The sequence below is a fragment of the Polypterus senegalus genome, chromosome 6, assembly GCF_016835505.1.
Source record: "Polypterus senegalus isolate Bchr_013 chromosome 6, ASM1683550v1, whole genome shotgun sequence".
NCBI lineage: Eukaryota > Metazoa > Chordata > Cladistia > Polypteriformes > Polypteridae > Polypterus > Polypterus senegalus.
This window is the reverse complement of record NC_053159.1, coordinates 163,269,815-163,288,654: the sequence shown is the minus strand read 5'-3', so window position 1 is coordinate 163,288,654 and position 18,840 is coordinate 163,269,815. Positions and strand designations below refer to the sequence as shown.

Genomic DNA, 18,840 nt, shown 5'->3' with positions numbered 1-18,840 from the left:
CTCAGACCCTCGCGTAGTGACAGCTAGAGAAGGTCACAGGTCGGATATTAATAATAACGGGTCAATAGAAGTATCCCAATACAAAATGTCATTTCTAATCCTGACGTGACAGACTATTATGTTGGCAAAACTGGGCCCTGCTCACAAGTTACATTTGTGAAATGAGTGCCACAAAAGTGCAGAAGAATCGGAGGAGGAATGAGAGCGTAGCACGGATAGCTAACGGCTGTTTGGCTCATAGATGTCTGGAAACACACTTTGTACTGCCAAGCCATGTAATTAAATAAGCCACTACGAATTATCCTTTGTGACAGAAACAGAACCCTGTGTAAGGACAGCTGTCTGATGAGACAACAGGAGGAAGAGCAAGTCAAACTGAGACCACTCGGGGTCACCACAGAAGCAACACAAGAACGGACTGCCAGGCTCTAACTTACGAGGCCTACCTTCCTGACTGCACATTTGCTTGTTTCTACTGCGGTGGGCTCAGACCGCTAGAACAGTCAAGGTGGCCACAGTGACCGTCATCCTCCAGGTGAATTCTGAAGGAGCTCTGAACAGAAGGCAGTGGCCCAGGGTCCTGGGTGCAAGTGCTCCACAGCTGTGAACTGCGTATTCCTGAAGGGTTGGGAAGTTTAAGGAAACGCAAACAGAAGTGTGGCCAGAGGTCAGAAATGGCACCGCGGGCACACATTCATTAAGTTTTTGAGGAGAGGTTCCCCCCAAAAGTCTTTCCATGGTAAGATACGATGGCACTGGAGTTCAGGAACATGTTACATGTTGTTTGTGTGTGAAGATAGGCATTTCACTGTACTCTGGTCATGTGACAATATTAGCTATACTAACACCCCTCACTGATCAGACTCCAGCACTTCCACAGGGGCTTATTACTCTACATTAGGCAATGACCAGGATGAACATGCATTCCAGGGTTATTTATGACAACTGGAGGTCAGGTGGATCAAGTGACCTGCTCGAGGTCAAAGGTGAGTCAGAGGTGGCGGTTCACTTGGCAGCCTTCTGGTTGACATGGCAGGTCTTTCCAAATCTTCCTTAGAGCTCGGACCCTCATCTCCCAACAAGCACAATTTGGATCAGGCAGCTTTGGTATCTGGTGGATTGGACTATTTTTACACCCGATATGGTGAGTGAGCATATTAAAGTGTCGAAACCTTTCAGACTTCATGAAGAGGGAAGAGATCAAGTATGCATCTTATTCATCTCCTAATAAATGTTCAGAGTTCTAAGTAGTTTCATACAGAACGCACTGTACCTGCTGCTCCGCTTGGCTCTCGCCCTGGCATAATAAGCCTCGTATGACTTGGGTTTCAGTTCAAGTGCCTTAGTAGCAAATTCCTCTGCCATGCCAAAGTCCTGTAAACATTAAAAAGAAAGGCGACATTAGAGTGTGATTTACGGAGGGCTTGTGATAAACAAAAAGCCATTTTTGTTCTTCAAACCTTTGGTGTCGACCCTTATTGCAGTTGCCACTACTTAATGTTGCTCATACTGTCCGCCTACCTGCAGCCAAAGCTTTTAGCAATGAGCTTCACTTCTGATGTGCTGGACCACTACAGTGGCTGGAGAGCCAAATGCCCGACCATGAATAGCACAAAAGTACTAAGCGGCCAACTCTCGGGTGGTCACTGACAGCAGTAATCATTTTTCTGTTTGACTTGACAGCCTATTTCAGCAAAATCTTTACTCTTTAGTTAAGTCTTAGTTTAGTAATTTAGGAAATCAAATATGACGGCTAAGGGAGAGCGCTAAATCATTTACATAACATTTGTATCCATCAGGTCAACATGCCTCATTACAGCTAAACCACAAAATGAATGGTAGAAACCGCAGAGCTCCGCACAACATGCTGCAGTTAAGACCGCATTGCACTGTCCGATACTCTCGATGGCTTCCAAATAACAAATGGAAATTTCTCAGCAATGCCAGTAGGTGGCCACCTGACAGCAAAAGCTCAAACTAGTAGCACAAGTACAGTGACATTTCTGACAAGGCCAGAGTCGTGACTGACCATCTGTGACAACATTCGCCTCAAATGTCTTTCACTTTTAGTACCGACAAGCCACCGACCCGGCCAGGGGCAGCTTCAGTAAGAGAAGGCCTGAGAATCACCACTGAAATAAAGTAACTGGGGGCTAAAGACAGCCCACCAAGTGTCTCACTTTCAGCATCTGGAAGTTCAAAGGCCATACACAGTATAGTACACGTGAGTCATTTTGTGAAATAAAAAATGTGAGTCGCCGTGAAATAAATGAACTTAAGGCTTACATTTGTTTTCCTGCGACACCTTGACAGGTTTAAATAAAGCGACACTCTCAGTTCTTTGAACGCTTTGAGGTCATCCCCATAACCTTCTCGTGGAAACTTTCTTAAGGCGTACTGGTATCTCTGAGCAGCTTCTTTCATTTTTCCTTTCTAAAAAGTAAAAAGAAGAAAAAAGGTCAGTGTCCATCTGAAAACTTTACAGCTAGATGTAATGAATGCAGTCTCGTCAAGATGACAGACCATCGTGTTATACAAAATGCAAAAAATTTTACAGCCAGACATCATGTAGAATTTTTAAGACTTCAGAGCCGTGAACACCGTGTGTAACAATACACGTAGTGGTGGTTCCAAAGGTTTCTAAAAGTTACACAAGGACTTACACCAGTCATCCACAACATTAAACCCCCTGCCTAATATTGCGTATGCCCCCCTCTTGCTTCCAAGGCACAGACCCCTGAAGGTATCCTGTGGTATCTGGCACCAAGACGTTAGCAGCAGATCCTTCAAGTCCTCTCAGTTGTGAGGTGTGTTTTTCCAGCCAATCCCACCGATGCCTCATCATGTTGAGATCTGGCGAATTTGGAGGCCAAGACAACTCCTTGATGTCTTTGTCATGTTCCACAGGCCATTCCTGAACAATTCTTTGCAGTGCATTATTCTGCTGGAAGATGCCATCAGGGAATATCGCTGCATGAAGGGCTGTATGTGGTCCATAACCATCTTCAGGTAGGTGGCACATGTCAAAGTAACATACACATGAATGCCAGGACCCCAGGTTTCTCAGCAGAACACTGATCAGAGCATTGCACTGTCTCCGCCAGCGTGCCTTCTTCCCATAGTGCATCCTACCGCCATCTTTTCTCCAGGTAAATGATGCACATGCACTTGGCAGTTCAAATGGTCTAAAAGAAAACATGATTCATCAAACCGGGCCACCTTCCTCCATTGCTCCATGGGTATGTTTTGATGCCCAGATGCCCATTGTAGGTGGACAGGGGTCAGCATGGACACTCTGACCGGTCTGCAGCGACACATTGAGCTGTGATGCACTCTGTGTGTTCTGACACATTTCTCTCATGGCCAGCATTACGTTTGTCACCAATCAGTGCTGCAGCAGCTACTCTGTTGGACTGGACCAGATGGGCTAACCTTCACTCTCCACGCACACCAGTAAGACTTGTCCACCCATGACCCTGTCGCCGACTCATTGGTTGTCCTTTTTTGGACCCCCTTTGGAAGGTACTAACCACTGCAAACCATGAACACCCCACACACCTGATGTTTTGGAGGTCTGACCCAGTTGTCTAGCCAACACAATTTGGCCCTCATCAAAGTCGCTCAGATTTGCCCATTTTTCCTTCTTCCAACACTTCACCTTCAAGAAGTGTCACCTCACTTGCTGTCTAATATGTCTTACCCTGTGACGAGATAATCAAAGTTCTTCACTTCACCTATCAGTGGTTTGTACATCCATCATCTGCTCATGTGCACTGTTGCATTGCTAAAGCCGAGCTCACATTATATGACTTCTAGTTGGAGGAGATGTCAAACTTGGCGACTGCAGTTGTTGATCTCAAAGCCAACGCGTGTCAGTTTATACAACTAGCAATCACTGGGGATGTCACCATTATGAATTTCCAGCACAGTTTCACGCTTCCAAAGTTTGCACGTTTTTTCTGACAGCCTTCACACATCTGTGCAGAGTTTCCAGGTTAACTGAGTTCTGTTCTGGGCCAATATTTGGGAACACCGGAGCTCATTCCTGTTGGGATCCACGCCACCACCAGGGGGAGCTGCACAGCCGAACGAACCCGTCTGGGTGGGAACGCAGCCACACCTGGAGGTGCAGCTGGAAGTAGGTCAACGAGCACCTGCAGCACTTCCGGGTGGGCTATAAAAGGAGCCGACAGCCACCACTCCGGGCACCAGAGTCGGGAGGAGGAGGACGAAGCTGCCTTGGCGGAGTGGAGGAGAAAGAAGGTGGTGTTTGGGGACTGTGTTAGGGCTGAGGGACACGGGGAAGGAGTTCTATTGTAGGAGTAAAGTTGGACAGTTTAACATCTGTGGCAGAGCGACGGGCGCTGAGCAGGCTCCTGTCAGTCATGGAGAATCCACTGCATCCACTGAACAGGATCATCTCCAGACAGAGGAGCAGCTTCAGGGACAGACTGCTGTCACCATCCTGCTCCACTGACAGACTGAGGAGATCATTCCTCCTCCACACTATGCGACTCTTCAGTGCCACCCGGGGGGGTAAACGTTAACATTATACAAAGTTATTGTCTGTTATACCTTCATTTTTATCACTCTTTGATTTAATATTGTTTTTTATCAGTATGCTGCTGCTGAATTATGTGAATTTCCCCTTGGGATTAATAAAGTGTCTGTCTGCCTATCTATCTATCATACAGTGCCTTTCACATATCTGTCTATCTATCTATCTATGACGTGGTCCCCAGCTGAAGAAAATAAATCTTTTTGTTCATTTTTATGTGCCCCCATTGTCAGTCTGTGCCGGGTTGACACCTATATAGCGCCTTTACCACCTCACACAGATGAGAGTAAGTTCTGTTTGGGAGGTCCAAAACTCCCGTGTTCCTTGTTCATCATTGCTGCATTCTACACATCGTACAGTACGTCCAGCTGAGCGCTCATTGGTTTCCAGCTCTGAGCCCACCACTGTGACTAAAGGCACAATCACAATCCAACATGTCAGGATGCACTGCAGACTAGTTTTTACTGAGTTATATTTATTTTACAATGTCGTGTAGCTCAAATTCAAGCTTGTTGGCTTGTGGTGTCTCAGTAGCGTTCATAGCAGAGTCCAACTGAAGTGATGTCAAAAAATGGCAGCGACTGATTCTTGTAATTTGTAATTGTAATCAAATATGATGGTTATGGCACAATGCTAAATCATTTTCTTAACATTTGTATTTATCAGGTCGATAAACCACAAAATTAAAGAGATCAGCACAAGATGTTACTGCTACTGTATAATCACATTACAGTATACCGTCTCACGCTCCTGGGAGTATCACACGTGGCTGTTGGTCATAATGGGTTTAATAATAATTGTACTTTATATCTCTTGAACATGAAACATTTTAGAAGGATGGCCTAATGGAGACCTAATTAAAGATCAGGTGCTTACAGGAGATGTTTGTAGTTTTCAAGTCCAAACTATTCTTCCACAGCAGTGGTTCTGTGACTTGAAAACTGGGTAACATATCCTTTAGATTTGGCTCTCAACTATCTTAACCTTATGAGTGAGCACATACTGTACATGAAGGGCGGCATGGAGTGGCAGTGGAAGTGCGTCTGCCTCACAGTTACGAGACCAGGGTTCACATCTCAGGTCCTTCCTGCATGGAGTTTGCAAGTTGACCCCTGTGTCTGCGTGGGTTTCCTAAAGACATGCAGGTTGGGTGAATTAGCAATGCTAAACTGGCCTTACTGGTTGGGTGTGTTTGCCCTACGATGGACTGGCTCTGGTCTGGATTATGCAGGTTAGACTGTGACATGACACATGATGACCGGTCCATTTCTATATTGTATTCCTTACTGTACTGTCCCTTTTTTATTTTACCTTGTACAGAACGTTGCCTTCCTCCATCAGCTTCTGCAAGAGGATAATCAAAATATCTGGTTTGGATGTGGCCATCGCCCAGGCGGCATTACCTGCAAGGAAACAGACAAGTTCAGTTTGTTCACGGCCAGAATAAGCAGAAATTAGACTGGTAGTGGAATTGGTACTGGGTAAAGTTACCTAAAGAAAATACCTGATCGATCATAAGGAGCTGTTCGGTAGCCTTAAGAATGTATTAGTGAAAGCAGTTAGGAGAAAGAGAAAAGAGCAAGACATTAAAAGGACTGAGAGGACACAGGAAAACATGTAACAGCACAGAAGAGTTGCAGAGCTTTTCAGATTCAGCTTGTTACACACCGACTGCAGGACGACTCTCATGATCAGTGAGATGACATAACATTCTTGTAACTTTACATTCTAAGGCTGTCAGGGTTTGTGAAGTGCTGGGTGTAAAGAAGGACACAGGCTCAGTCAGGGAGCCCATCTTTTCTCACACACACACAAGCCCATGCCGTCACAACTTCGGGGAATTCAATTTTTTGGCTCCACTAGGCACACAATTCAAATTCGGGATGCCGGGTCTGTGAAGCTGTAGAAGGAATGACTCAAAGCAGGAGGATTTCCAGTCAAGCTTTCTGTGAGGATCGCCGGATTGCACATTTAAGAGTTTATTTCAGAGCACACCAAGGTAACAGTTGTAAAATCACTGCATTGTAAAATGTGATTTTCTTTCTTGTTCTGCACTTTCTGACAGCGCCACCCTATACTTTTGCCTGTTTGGTGATTGCCGATTTATTTTTCCATAAGTGCTCCCTCCAGTGAAGAATTCCAGAGACCCTGAGCCCATCTGTGTTAAGTCCTTGTGCACAAAATGAATTTTTGAAATGAGTAACTTTAGCACATCCAATTTAGGAGACCCAGACATGCACTTGGTGACTGTCTAAGTAGAATATAAGCATTCTGATTGGCTAAGGAGCCAAGCCACGCCCTTAAACCCCCAGATTAAAATCCCTGCTCTTGCACACAAAGATCTTTCTGACTGGTTTAACACAGAAGGACACCAAAGGTGTTGTGATCAAACAACGTTCCTCTATTCTGGAGGCAGTCCATGCATTAGAAAAACGTGATGTGTTTGCAAAGACTTGCGTCAGGGCCCTTAATTCCCACCTACAGCATCCTGGTACTCCTGGTGCAGGGCAGGACACACAGACCTTCACAGTGCAAATCCACTGTCATCACTTAACCTGCCGAAGGAGAGCCACATGGATATCCAAACAGAAAGGACTTGGGCTCAGAACACTGGAGTTATGAAGCAGCCCTGCTGACCTCCAGCCCACTTTATTACTTTTTGTAAATGTAAAGAAACACAATTTCTGTATTTTGTAAAGCCCCAGAAACAATGCTGCTATGCCAAGTGCATATGAAGTTTTTAAATTGTAGCCCCTAAACTCTATTGTAGAAGACAATTCCCGAGTTTCACTTAATAAAAAGTAGTCACTTTATTATAAATTCACATATTTAATGCAATCTTAGCAACAGGAGCCACAGGTGGAATTAGAATGCAAACAGGAAGAAAATGGAGGACAGGCAGAGGCAAGGCTACGTCACAAGAAGCCTAGTGACATTGATGGTCAAGGAGGACAGCGCTACTTTAAATCCCCCCACATTAGAACCACCAGTGGGAAGGGTAGAGCAGCTGCTAATTCAGCAAGAAGAAGGAAAGATCACGCAGGGCAGTCATGAGGAGACAACAAGGAGCGTGGACTTGATGGGAGAATGCGGTTGAGAGGAAGGTGACTTGGGTGGAGACACTGAAATCTCAGCCACACCACATTCGAGGCCTCGTCCAGGCAGTATGTGATGTACTGGCCACTCCATCAACCCTGCAGATATGGGGTAAAACAGGTCTCCAGTCTGCCTGCTATACTGTACTTCAAGTGAGGTACCCTGGAACACCTCCGGAGCAGCAGCTCCAAAGCACTTGGTGAGGGACGTTACAGACTCCAGCATGACCAAATCACTGAAACTATCAGTCCAGGAATTAATACAGGAAAGCATTCCCACAACTTTAAGTAGATGAGCAGCCATAAACCACTGGGAAAACATCGATAGGCACCTTGACCTCGGCAAGGGATTAGCAATTGCTGGTGTACCTCGAACAAAAACTGAAGTTCATCAACCAAACTGATGTTACTACCTTGCAACCAGACATTGTCACCTTGCCTGAGGACACCAAGCAAGCGTTGATGATGGGAATGACAGTCCTGTGGGAATATCATCTGAATGATGCCCCCGAGAGGAATACCAAATACGTGGGACAGCAAGTGAGATGGACAGCCAGATGCGTCCATGTGGAGGGTGGCAGGAAGGGCTCTGCAGGCCACTTCCTAATCCAGGCCCTCAGTTTTCTGGGCATAGTAGGATGTGGGAGAAGAAGAGCCATCCACAAGATCACGAAGCAGCTGAGAAAGCCTCTTGATGGCTGTGGCTCAAAAGAGGAGAGAGTAGGGGGTCTGTGGTGCTAGCATGCCAGCTGAACACAAGCTGAGGTTTAATCGACCCAAGTTGGGTCACTTAGATGAGGCTGTATGACGCTGAAAGACCCGAAATGTCACATATGATGTGTTCAGTAGCATCAACAGATCCTGAATAAAGTAAAATACAGTAAAAAGGAAAATGTACCCAACAGTATGAGTGGACTTTCACTGATGCAGATGGACATTTTTTAAAAGTAAAAATCAAGTCTGACAACAAGGAAAGAGTCTGGAGAGCAGGAAGACAAGGCCTGTTGAGGACGTCCCCAGCAATCACTGAGTAATAAGAGGATCCAGTCCGTGTTTATTAGTTCATGCTGTACGTTAATTAAAAAGTACAGTGAGGTGGTTCAATCGCACTTGGTGTGAAAATGAATATTTGAGCAGCATGTTAATTTCACGTGCTGTATACATCACTTTGACAGGTCTAGACCACCAAATCATACATCTGACAATTAAACTCAAGGCACGCGCTGCTCTATAAGCTCCGCTAACTGCACTGTTAACTTCTAAAACAGGCCATTCCCAAAAGGCTCTTGACTTCAAAGAACAAGAGGGCGATGGCGCTACATGTTAAAAATCAACCAAGGATGTGATTAAAATGCAGCAGATACAAGTCAGAGCTCACAAATAAGTAAAAAGTTCGAAGTTAATATTTAGAAACCCAATAATGATTCCTCTGAGTAAACATACTGTATCACATGGTTTGCCATCTCCATACTCCTGCACGAATGGTCAAGGATGACACTTTGTCAGACTACCCGCATATCTAATTAGGAATGAAAAAAAATCTAAAGGACTTAAAGAAAAGCAAAGCAGAGTTCATTCCACTTGTGCCTCCTGGACTCTCGCCTCACTATCCGTGCCTCTGTCGATCACTTCTTAATGGAAGAGCTTACCCAGCTTGGCGCCTTTCTTCAGCAGGGTCACCACCACAGACGTATTTCGACATCCGATTGCCCTGTCTAAAGGTCTCATTCCACTGTAGTCCACGTGCTCAATCACTGCACCTCTCTCAACCAAGAAATGAACCTGTGGGACAAAGCAAGGATTACACATACATGGAGATAAGGAGGAGATCTGACGTACTCATAAGGCTGGAGGTAGGAATGGAGAGCCTGGAAAAGTTTACAAAAATAAATAAATAAAGGTTATTCCTGAATTAAGGGGACTGATTATAGGGGATGACAAATTCATATAATCTGGAAAGACAGAGGCCTACTAAGCACTATTTATTTATTGGTCTCATCCAGATACTTCTTCTAGGTTGTCGAGGTTTCTGCTTCAATGCCATGCCTCAGCAGTTTGTTTCAGACACACTAACTTAGGAGACGTACTAAAGAATTACATTCGTACCAACAAGAAAGACTGGTCTACTTTTTTCTCTCTGGAAAACCTGAGACCCCCCATGAGCATAAGTGCAATGAAGTTCTGAAAGACAGTGGAGTGGTCTGACTTTAAGACGCCGTTCCCAGATGATTGCGATCTTGTAGTGCGAACCTGAGGAAGAGTGTGAACAGCCCTCCTCTCATCTGTTCCCTTACTGTAAATACCGTAGCAGCATTAGAGCTTTATAGTGCCTTCAGAAAGTATTCAGACCCCTTCACTTTTTTCACATTTTGTTACTTGGCAGCCTTATGCTAAGATTATTTAAGTTTATTATTTTTTTGTCAAGGGGATATTTCATTTTTTGATCTTTAATACATTTGCAAAAAATTCAAAAATCCCATTTTTGCTTTCTAATTCTGGGATACAGTGTGCTGTTGGATGTGGGAAAAAAATGAACTTAAATGATTTTAGTACAAGACATAAAGAAACGTATGAAGTGTGAAGTGGTCTGAAGACTTTCTAAAGGCGCTGTATGCAGATACTGTTCCAGTATAGATGCGAGTTCTCCGCAGGCTCCGTCTCAGTCTGTGTCAAACACAGGCCAGAAAATGCAGGTTCAAAAACTGCACGGATGCTGCATGACATATTGGCAGACAGTGTGGTGGAACTGCTAAGGGCCTAGGGTTCAATATCTTCAACTGCCAGACGGTGTGACACGAAGCAAGTCACTTAACTGGCCTGGGCTCGATCTGTAAAATAAAAAGGTTGGTAAACTATTCGACTGTATCCTCAACTTTACGTCTTCTTATATAAAGTTGTCAGCCAAGTCTCCAATACACAAATAAGAGTTAATAAATGGAGCACTACAAATCAGAACTAGGTGACATAAAGACATATTAATAAGGGCTAATGTCCCTGAGTAAATGATCTTCGCTTTATAGTCTGGTGCCCTTCAAGCCGCAGAATGACCTCTGCAGTCAGCTAAATGAGTAATGTGGGCTGCCATGTGAAACTGCGGACCTGATACATTTGTCAAACACGAGAACTCTGAGGGCTGTGCAGTCAATCTCGTCCTCCACGATGATTTGCTTTTGCACTGTGCTGCTGTCTCGTGTTAGATCTTCAATGGCTAATGCTGCTTGGTGGCTCTAATTACAGGATGACTGGAGTAAATGAAGTCACATTAAGCGCAGGTCAAAGCCCTCTGCTAAACAAGGCCAAACATCATTACTGTTCCTGGGTGCTACCATGATGCCAGTTTCAATAATTTGAATTCTGTTATTCAGTTAAGCTAGCCGATAACACAATCCCCGTTGCTTGTGATAACATTCTCCAAACTTGTGTAAAACACAAGGCAGATTTATGATAGGATGTGCAAGACATTTGGCATCACTGAGCCTTAGGAATGAACCTGGATTGAGCCACATGTTATCCCCTGAGTTTCTACTGCCTCTGTTTAATATCAGGTTTACATGCCACTGAAGCCTCATGGATTATTTAGATACTTCAGTAGTACGTACTGCAGAACACATTTTCAGCTTTCAGAAGATATTAATATTAATGGAGCAAATCAAATCAAATCAAAGGCCCCCATCTGCTCAGAGTAAGCCGTTCACAATTTATGTTGAACACAAGTAACTCTGAAGTCAACAGCCATAAATACACGGGAGATGGAGCCAAGAAAGCTTGACTTAATAAAACTTACAATCTCAGCATCTCCATAAAATGCTGCCAAGTCCAGAGGCGTCCGCCCGTTCTTATCTGTGTGGTCGATGACTGCGCCCTTCTCCACTAGAAACTGCACCACAGACTTGTGTCCTTTCAAACAAGCCCAACTGAGTGGGGTTAAACCTTCCTTATCCACTGATGACAATGAAGCACCTACAGAACAAGACAGCAACTTTTTACTACTTGTATTATTGGCAAAAAAATCTTTTTTGCTTTAAATTAGACGTACCTTTTGAAATCAGAAATTCCACTGTGCTCAAGTGCCCCTCACATGCAGCAACCATTAGCAATGTCCGCCCCTGCTTGTCACTTATGTTCACTTCAGCCAAAGTTGGTAAGAGGAGCTCAGCAATCTGTAAGACATCGACAGAGCGGGACGATATTAACCAGCCGTACAGAAAATCCTCCATTAGGGTGGGCGCTCATAGCACTTTTCCCCTGACCTGCCCCAGGTGGCCCTATGCATTTTAACCTCACATCTGTAATTATCAGGCCTGGGAATTTTCAAGTTCAGGATTTTTCTCATGGGTACTCGGTACAGTCAAACCTTTACTTGCACATTTCTCACAGACCAGTAGCAGCAGTTCAATATCAACAAGAGAAAAATAAAAAATGAAAAGAATACAAGATCATACACTAAAAAGACAACATATAAGAAATACTCATGCAGTTGTCTGTATAGTAGCTTTGTGACTCATATTGAGTAACACGATGTGAGCGTGTGAAAAGCCTCACCTTTTTATTTCCTGTATTTTTTATTCTTGCTCCTGCCTGTTTCCGGTTGCTCATGTTTAAAATAGCGACTTTTTTAGCGACTGTGGGCCTGAGGGATTTTTTTCCCCAATTTTCTTCTCAATGAATTCTGGGTTATCGAATTTAAAAGCCTTCACCTGTTTTTCTTGGGCCTGTGCAGGCTGTGAAACCTGCTTCTAGAGTTTGGGATTAAACTCATTTTGTTAATAGACCTATTTCAGGGAGCTGTGGCCTAGTTCTGGAGTCAAAGCCTCAGTGTTAATCTGACCCTGAGACAGCAGTGTTAGACATAACAAAAATGATCACTGGAGGCATGGAAGACGAGAGTGGCAGCAATGGTGTTGGAGGGTGTCCAAGGACTTAACTTCATGTTAGGAAGCGAAGGAAAGACACTCCATTTCACAGTGTAATAGTCCATCAGCACAAGTAATGTGGAAATGTCAGTTAAATGATGTAACAAATTACACAAAATGAAGATCTAGCAACATACTGTACAAGCACCAAGGACAGTATCGAAAGATAACTCAACATTAACATCAATACTAAAAGCAGACATGCAAAGGAAAATTAATAAAATGTAATGATTTCTCCTAAACTGGCAAATTGATAAACTGCACTGTATATGAAATAACTGACATGATTCATAAAAATGATGATGAGTACTTCAAGATAGCAAAATGTACAAGTTCACATTATCTTTAAATTATGTTACAAAATAATGAATCAATGAGTTGCTTAAAAGCGCTCCAGCCTTCAATCCCCCAGGTGCAACTGAAAACCTCAGGCTACACAAGCACACACCAGAACAAAGGTATGCCAAGGACATTGCAGGGCTGATGAACCTGCCCAAGCAACTTGTTTTACCTACAGTGGAACCTCGGTTCACGAACGTCTCGGAAACACATACAAATCCGTTTACGACCAAAATGTTCGCCAAACTTTTGCATCTGTTCACGACCACACACTCGGTATACGAACAAGCCAGTTTCCCTTTCAGTTTGTGCTCGCCGATGATTTCCGCATGTGTTCAGTCTCTCCCTGTGCATTCCCTGTGGAGCGAGCGAGAGAGACACACACAGACAGACACGCGCAAGAGAGACACACACAGACAGACACGCGCGAGAAAGAGACACACACACACACACACACACAGACACACACGGGCGCGTGAGAGAGAAGCACACACACAGACACACACGTGCGAGAGAGACACACAGGTGCAAGAGAGACACACACAGACATGCCCGAGAGAGACACACACAGACACACGCAAGACAGAGAGAGAGACACACACACACACAGACGCGAGAGAGAGAGAGAGAGACGACTGGACGCATAAGACCAAGAAGGCAGTTAAAGAATGCACCAGGCTTGTTTTTAAACAGACAGATCCGCGCATTGTTTTAACCTCATTGCATTTAATGAAGACTTTTTTATATCGGATGTTAACCTCCACTTCACTTCTGTTTACAACGATCAGTTCGTAGCATGCATTGTTGCAATTTTACTTTTCTTGGTGGTTTATTAAATTACAGATTTTTCAAATGTTAATTTTTTTTTCCCTGTGCATAAAACTCATTAAAAAAAAGTGTTTTTAGCGAGCGAGCAGTGTTAGTTTTCTCTGTTGTTCAAGGTTTTCTCAGTGTTATTCAATGTTTTTACATTAGTTTACTATTACACTGTGCATTCAATGGTATAATTAGCTATATTTGTGTTTAAAAATCTTTAAAAAAATATATTTATATACGTATGGTCTAGAACAGATTAACTGTATTTACATACAATCCAATGGGGGAAATTACTTCGGTTCACGACCAAATCGGTTTACGACCAGAGTTTTGGAACGAATTATGGTCGTGAACTGAGGTTCCACTGTATATAAAAAGAAAATATTCTTCTACATACAAAACTGCATTAAGAACAGCATGAAAGTTTGATGACTAAACTTGAGTGTTTGTTGTGGTGTGCAAAACCTGCAAATTTTGGTCTATATTTTCATTATATTTTGCTCAAGACAAAACACCAGATGAACTTAAATACAGGACACTTGTATGCAGTTTAACATAAAGGTAATCTGTTCCTGAATTGTCCCAATATCAATCACAGTTCCATTTGTTTGATCCTAGCAGGAATTCAAGAGATGCCTCAAGCTGTATTGATGATTTTATCAGGGCACCAGGACTAAACTGGTTTACAGCTTGGGAAAGGAAGACATGCCAATAATGCTGTATCTGATTACTTTACAACCTGCAAAGAGGAGGAGATGCCGTGAGACTAGAAATGGCCAACCCAGTTTACAGCTTGAGGCAGGAGATTGTTAAAACATCAAAAACTGTATTGCTTGGGAAAATTAACATACTCAAATAGATTCAAGAGTTTGAGCAAATTCATCCATCATATTGACAGCTAGCCAATTGGAATATCTAACAAACACGCGTTGCGAAACCCCCACACAGAATTTTATAATAAATATGCCTCGTCAGAAGAGGTCAAAGCTCAGTCTGAACAGGAAACAGTGACGACAGGAGAGCAGCATCAGAAGAAGGCACCATCAACCTACAGCCTTTTTTATCTGGTCAACAGCAAAACATTTCATGAACAGCTTCGAGTGCTAGATCACAAGCTGCCTGCAACATTCATCTTTGACATCTACTTTTTCATAGGCTTTTACTAAAGAATACATCAAAACTTTACAATCAGTCTTATTTTCTATTATTCCTTGTTCTATCTGGTATTATTATTCATATAATAAATACCACACTGTTTTCAACTTTCTATACTTTGTCTTCATATTTAGAGTGATTGAGGTAATAAGGTCATTTTTATTAAGAGCACCTGGGGCAGTCTGAAGTTTGCCATATGCTCTGAACTGCAATTTTTATTAAGGCTGAAGGTGAGAGCTCCTCCCAATAATAGGGAACAGAACGTAAAGTAAGACATTCTTCATTGATAAATGGCCTATAGCCAAGGATGTTGAGCCTTTGTATGTTTAAATGTATTCTTAAGAGACCAAAGTAATATTTAGGTCTGAGATATATTTTAAACATCAAATGTTGTTTGTGCCGATAAAAAGTAAGTCTCTTGAAGTGCTAAGCAACAACAACATTTATTTATACAGCACATTTTCATACAAATAATGTAGCTCAAAGTGCTTTACATGATGAAGAAAGAGAAAAAAGACAAAGTAAGAAGTTGTGTATGTGTTATTCATAAGGCATTTGTGTGGTTTAAAGTGCTAGAGATTATCCAGCTGTGTGCGTCACTCATAGGGCACTGTTGTGGGTAGGGTCTGTGTGTATGTGTATATTTATGTGTGTGTTAATCTTAAAGTGAGACAGCAGAACTAATGAACCTGACTTATCCTTGAAGAAAATGTTGAGGGAATTATCACGAAACCATTAACATTTCAAAAATATGTTAAATTACTGAGGTAAACCTACTGTTTATTTCATTTTTGTACAAAAGCATCATTTGCTGGGAGGTGGGGGGCAGTGCCTACTTTCCCTGAATGCACAGACACCACTGATTACTATATAAGAAATGTATAGAAATATATTATATATGGTGTACACATAACCCTGCCTAATCCAATTCAGGGCTGTGGCAAGGCCAGAGTCTACCCAGGAAGCATCAGGCGCAAGGCAGAAAACGGCCCTGCACATGGTGCAAATCCATCACAATTGGAATTGTCAATTTACCTAAACCACATGGTCACGTGGAGCATGGGAATGGTCAGCATGGACAAAGGTCTGGTGTATAATTCGAACTTGGGACTCACTCAGGAGAAGCTACTGTACCGCTAAGCCACCCTATTATTATCTATATTATTCTCTATATAATTATTACACAGTATACTATTATGCATATACAATTATTTATGTATTAAAGAAGTAATGCTCTTACACAGAGGCACACTAGCATAGTCTCCTCACAAAATGTCCATCTTGGTTCATTTCCCAGCAGGTTGCCTCCTGTTTTCATTTGTTAGTAAGGGATCTCTTTGTGTTCTCCCATCACAGTTCAAACACAAGCTGTTGGATTGTCGAGCACAGTGGTAGCTGCAGGTTTTCATTCTAACCCTTTTCTTAATTAGTGACCTGTTTTTGCTGCTAATTAACTTCTTTTGAATTAATTTTAATTGACTTGTTCTTGAAGACTCACGGCCTACAATTGTTTCTTTTTCCTTAATTAACAGTCAAACAATAATGAGATATAAAATGAGCCAAAACATGACAAGCAAACTGTGTCCATCACACAATATCTGAAAATAAAGAAAGATGAAGGTCTCAGGAATGCTGATCTGCTCAGGTCCACACAACATTTTAATAGTGCTCTTAATTTTGGAAATGTCTTCCATTGCACAATGAGAGCAGCAACAAGCCATGGAATTAAAGAGCGGGTTTAATTAACACCAAGACTCAGTGCCTAATTAAGCAACTGGTTGGAATGAAATTGGTTGGAGCTTAAAGCTCTCACTTAGTTGGTCTTCTGTTGGCTCACTCGCTTCACATTTCATTTCTGTTTGGGGGCCATTTAAGGAAAAAAATGAAGCAATTCAGAGGAGTGATGAAGAAGTAAGTACAGGGGACCAAATCTTAAAAAACAAGTCAATTAAAATGAAAGGAAAATGAATTCATTAGCAGGAAAAACTGGTCACCAATTAAGAAAAGGGTTAGAAAGAAAACCTGCAGCCACTGCGGCCCTCCAGGACCAGAGTTTGAGACCACTGGTCTAGCATCACTTAATCCCCAAGACAGACTGGCGCTCCACCCTGGGTCGGTGCCTGTCTTGCACTTGTTGTTGCTGGGACAGGCTCCAGGTCTCTGCATTACTGGTAAAAGCAGCACAGATGGAGAAATTCACTGCTTATCTGATGTACTGTATATAAAAGCATTAAAATGAAATAAGGCAAGGTGTTGAATGTAGAAATTGGACATTCCTGTAAGGGGTGGTGGCCAGTGCTGTTAGGAGAGCCTCGCAGATGTTTCCCATGACAATTTTTCAAATGAACACAGAATGATTTAGGGGATAAATGGAGCCGGCTGTGTGATTTCCATTTACTGTAATTAAGATCTAAAAGAATTATTCTGTCACACGTGCGGCAGCTTCCGCTTCTGTCCCTACACAGCCATCTGGAGGGCAGTGTATTTTTTTGTTTTATAGGTGTCTCACGACATTTTGTTTAATAACAGTCTACTGCTGTTCTGTACTGCTGCTTCACCTTTATTATTTTAGTTGTCATTGATTTCACAACTCTGTACTCCTGCCTCTTAATAAACGTCATGTAACAAGAATAACCTTGCCTACGGTGTGTTATGACTTCAAATGAATGTGACACACATAATGACTTGTTAGACAACTTTTCAATTTTTAATTGCTGTTTTTTTATTCCTATACAGTACAATCTCATAAGGACAGACATTTAGTGTTCTGTTTTGCAAGTCACTAATGATAAAATGGAAATTGCCAATTTGTATTTAGTCCAAAGTAGAAAATGACTAGAGGTCTAGTGTTATTAATCAGCTACCTACCACCACCTCTGCAGGACATCTAAAATCCATCAACGGTAAAACAGTTGTGGTTCATTTTACACACTTGAGAGTCTTTGAGTGTTAAAACTAATGCTAAGATCAGAATTGTGTTTTTCCCATTCCCACAGTTAGAGTGACGTGCTGCTAAAAGAACATGGCTGCTTAAAGTCGATGTCATATTTAAAACCTCCAGCTGGAGCAGATGTCAAACTTGACAACTGCAGTTGCTGATCTTGTCGCCCAAGTTTGTCAATTCACACAAATAGAATTTGCTGGGTATGTCCAATTACCCGCTTGCATGATAATTTTCCAGCACAGTTTCACATTTCCAAGGTAACACGCCATTGGCCCTTTAACTGACTTCCAATAATGTAATGCCTGACAGTGCTGTACAAAGAGCTCATACCTTAAGAATTCAGCTGCAATCCTGACCCCCTTTTTTCAATTCTGCCGTGGTACTTAAAACATGTGACGTCAGACAAACCATCAGACATCTGTTTGTCAATCTAAAACACCTGCGTTCCGTATTCTTCATCACTGCATTCTACGCACTGTACTTCCAGCTGAGAGCTCATTGGTTGTCGGCTCTCGTGCACACAAATCATACAGTACCTAGCGAGTCACCTGATTGTTCACACTACACAGCTTGAGGTCACACTGACTCACTATGTATGAGTATGGAAATGAAGTCTGCAACAGAAAACTGCTGAAAAAGTAAAATAATGTCTTTTATCAGCTGAAATGTGGTGTTAAGATAAAACAATGCAGAGTTTAACCTGGACAAGGACAAAGAGTCACAAGTGGCAGGAATGTTTTTTCCTGACAATTTCATTGATGACGACTGCCACAACTTCTAAATCTGCAAACATATTCCCGAATGCCATCTTCTGCTCGTTAAAACATTGCCTGGGATGCTGCAACATACAGTATAACAGTGAAATTAAGCCCATATTCTGGAGATATTTAATGCAGTCCCTTTGTTACGGGAGTCTGAGCTCTTCCTGGCATCATTAGGTGTAAGGCAGTGTCACACACGTGTGAACAGGAGGCAGCTGAAGGGCTTCATGACTGGCAGTAACATATCTGCCCGGGGGGC

The 18,840-nt window shown here is 42.6% G+C and overlaps 1 protein-coding gene across 4 annotated transcripts in view; it reads right to left on the bottom strand.

Moving 5' to 3' along the window:
- The window catches only part of LOC120531758 (protein TANC1-like), a 539,293-nt gene that overhangs the window by 3,851 nt on the left and 516,602 nt on the right, over positions 1–18,840 (bottom strand). For 3 of the 4 annotated variants that reach the window (XM_039757454.1, XM_039757456.1, XM_039757455.1), the window contains exons 21-27: positions 11,690–11,813; positions 11,438–11,613; positions 9,303–9,435; positions 6,063–6,092; positions 5,870–5,961; positions 2,287–2,433; positions 1,274–1,374 (exon numbers count right to left, since the gene is read on the bottom strand). In XM_039757454.1, coding sequence (XP_039613388.1) covers positions 1,274–1,374; positions 2,287–2,433; positions 5,870–5,961; positions 6,063–6,092; positions 9,303–9,435; positions 11,438–11,613; positions 11,690–11,813 — 803 coding nt within the window. The remainder of the gene's footprint in view (positions 1–1,273; positions 1,375–2,286; positions 2,434–5,869; positions 5,962–6,062; positions 6,093–9,302; positions 9,436–11,437; positions 11,614–11,689; positions 11,814–18,840) is intronic. The other variant, XM_039757458.1, reaches the window with a different exon arrangement.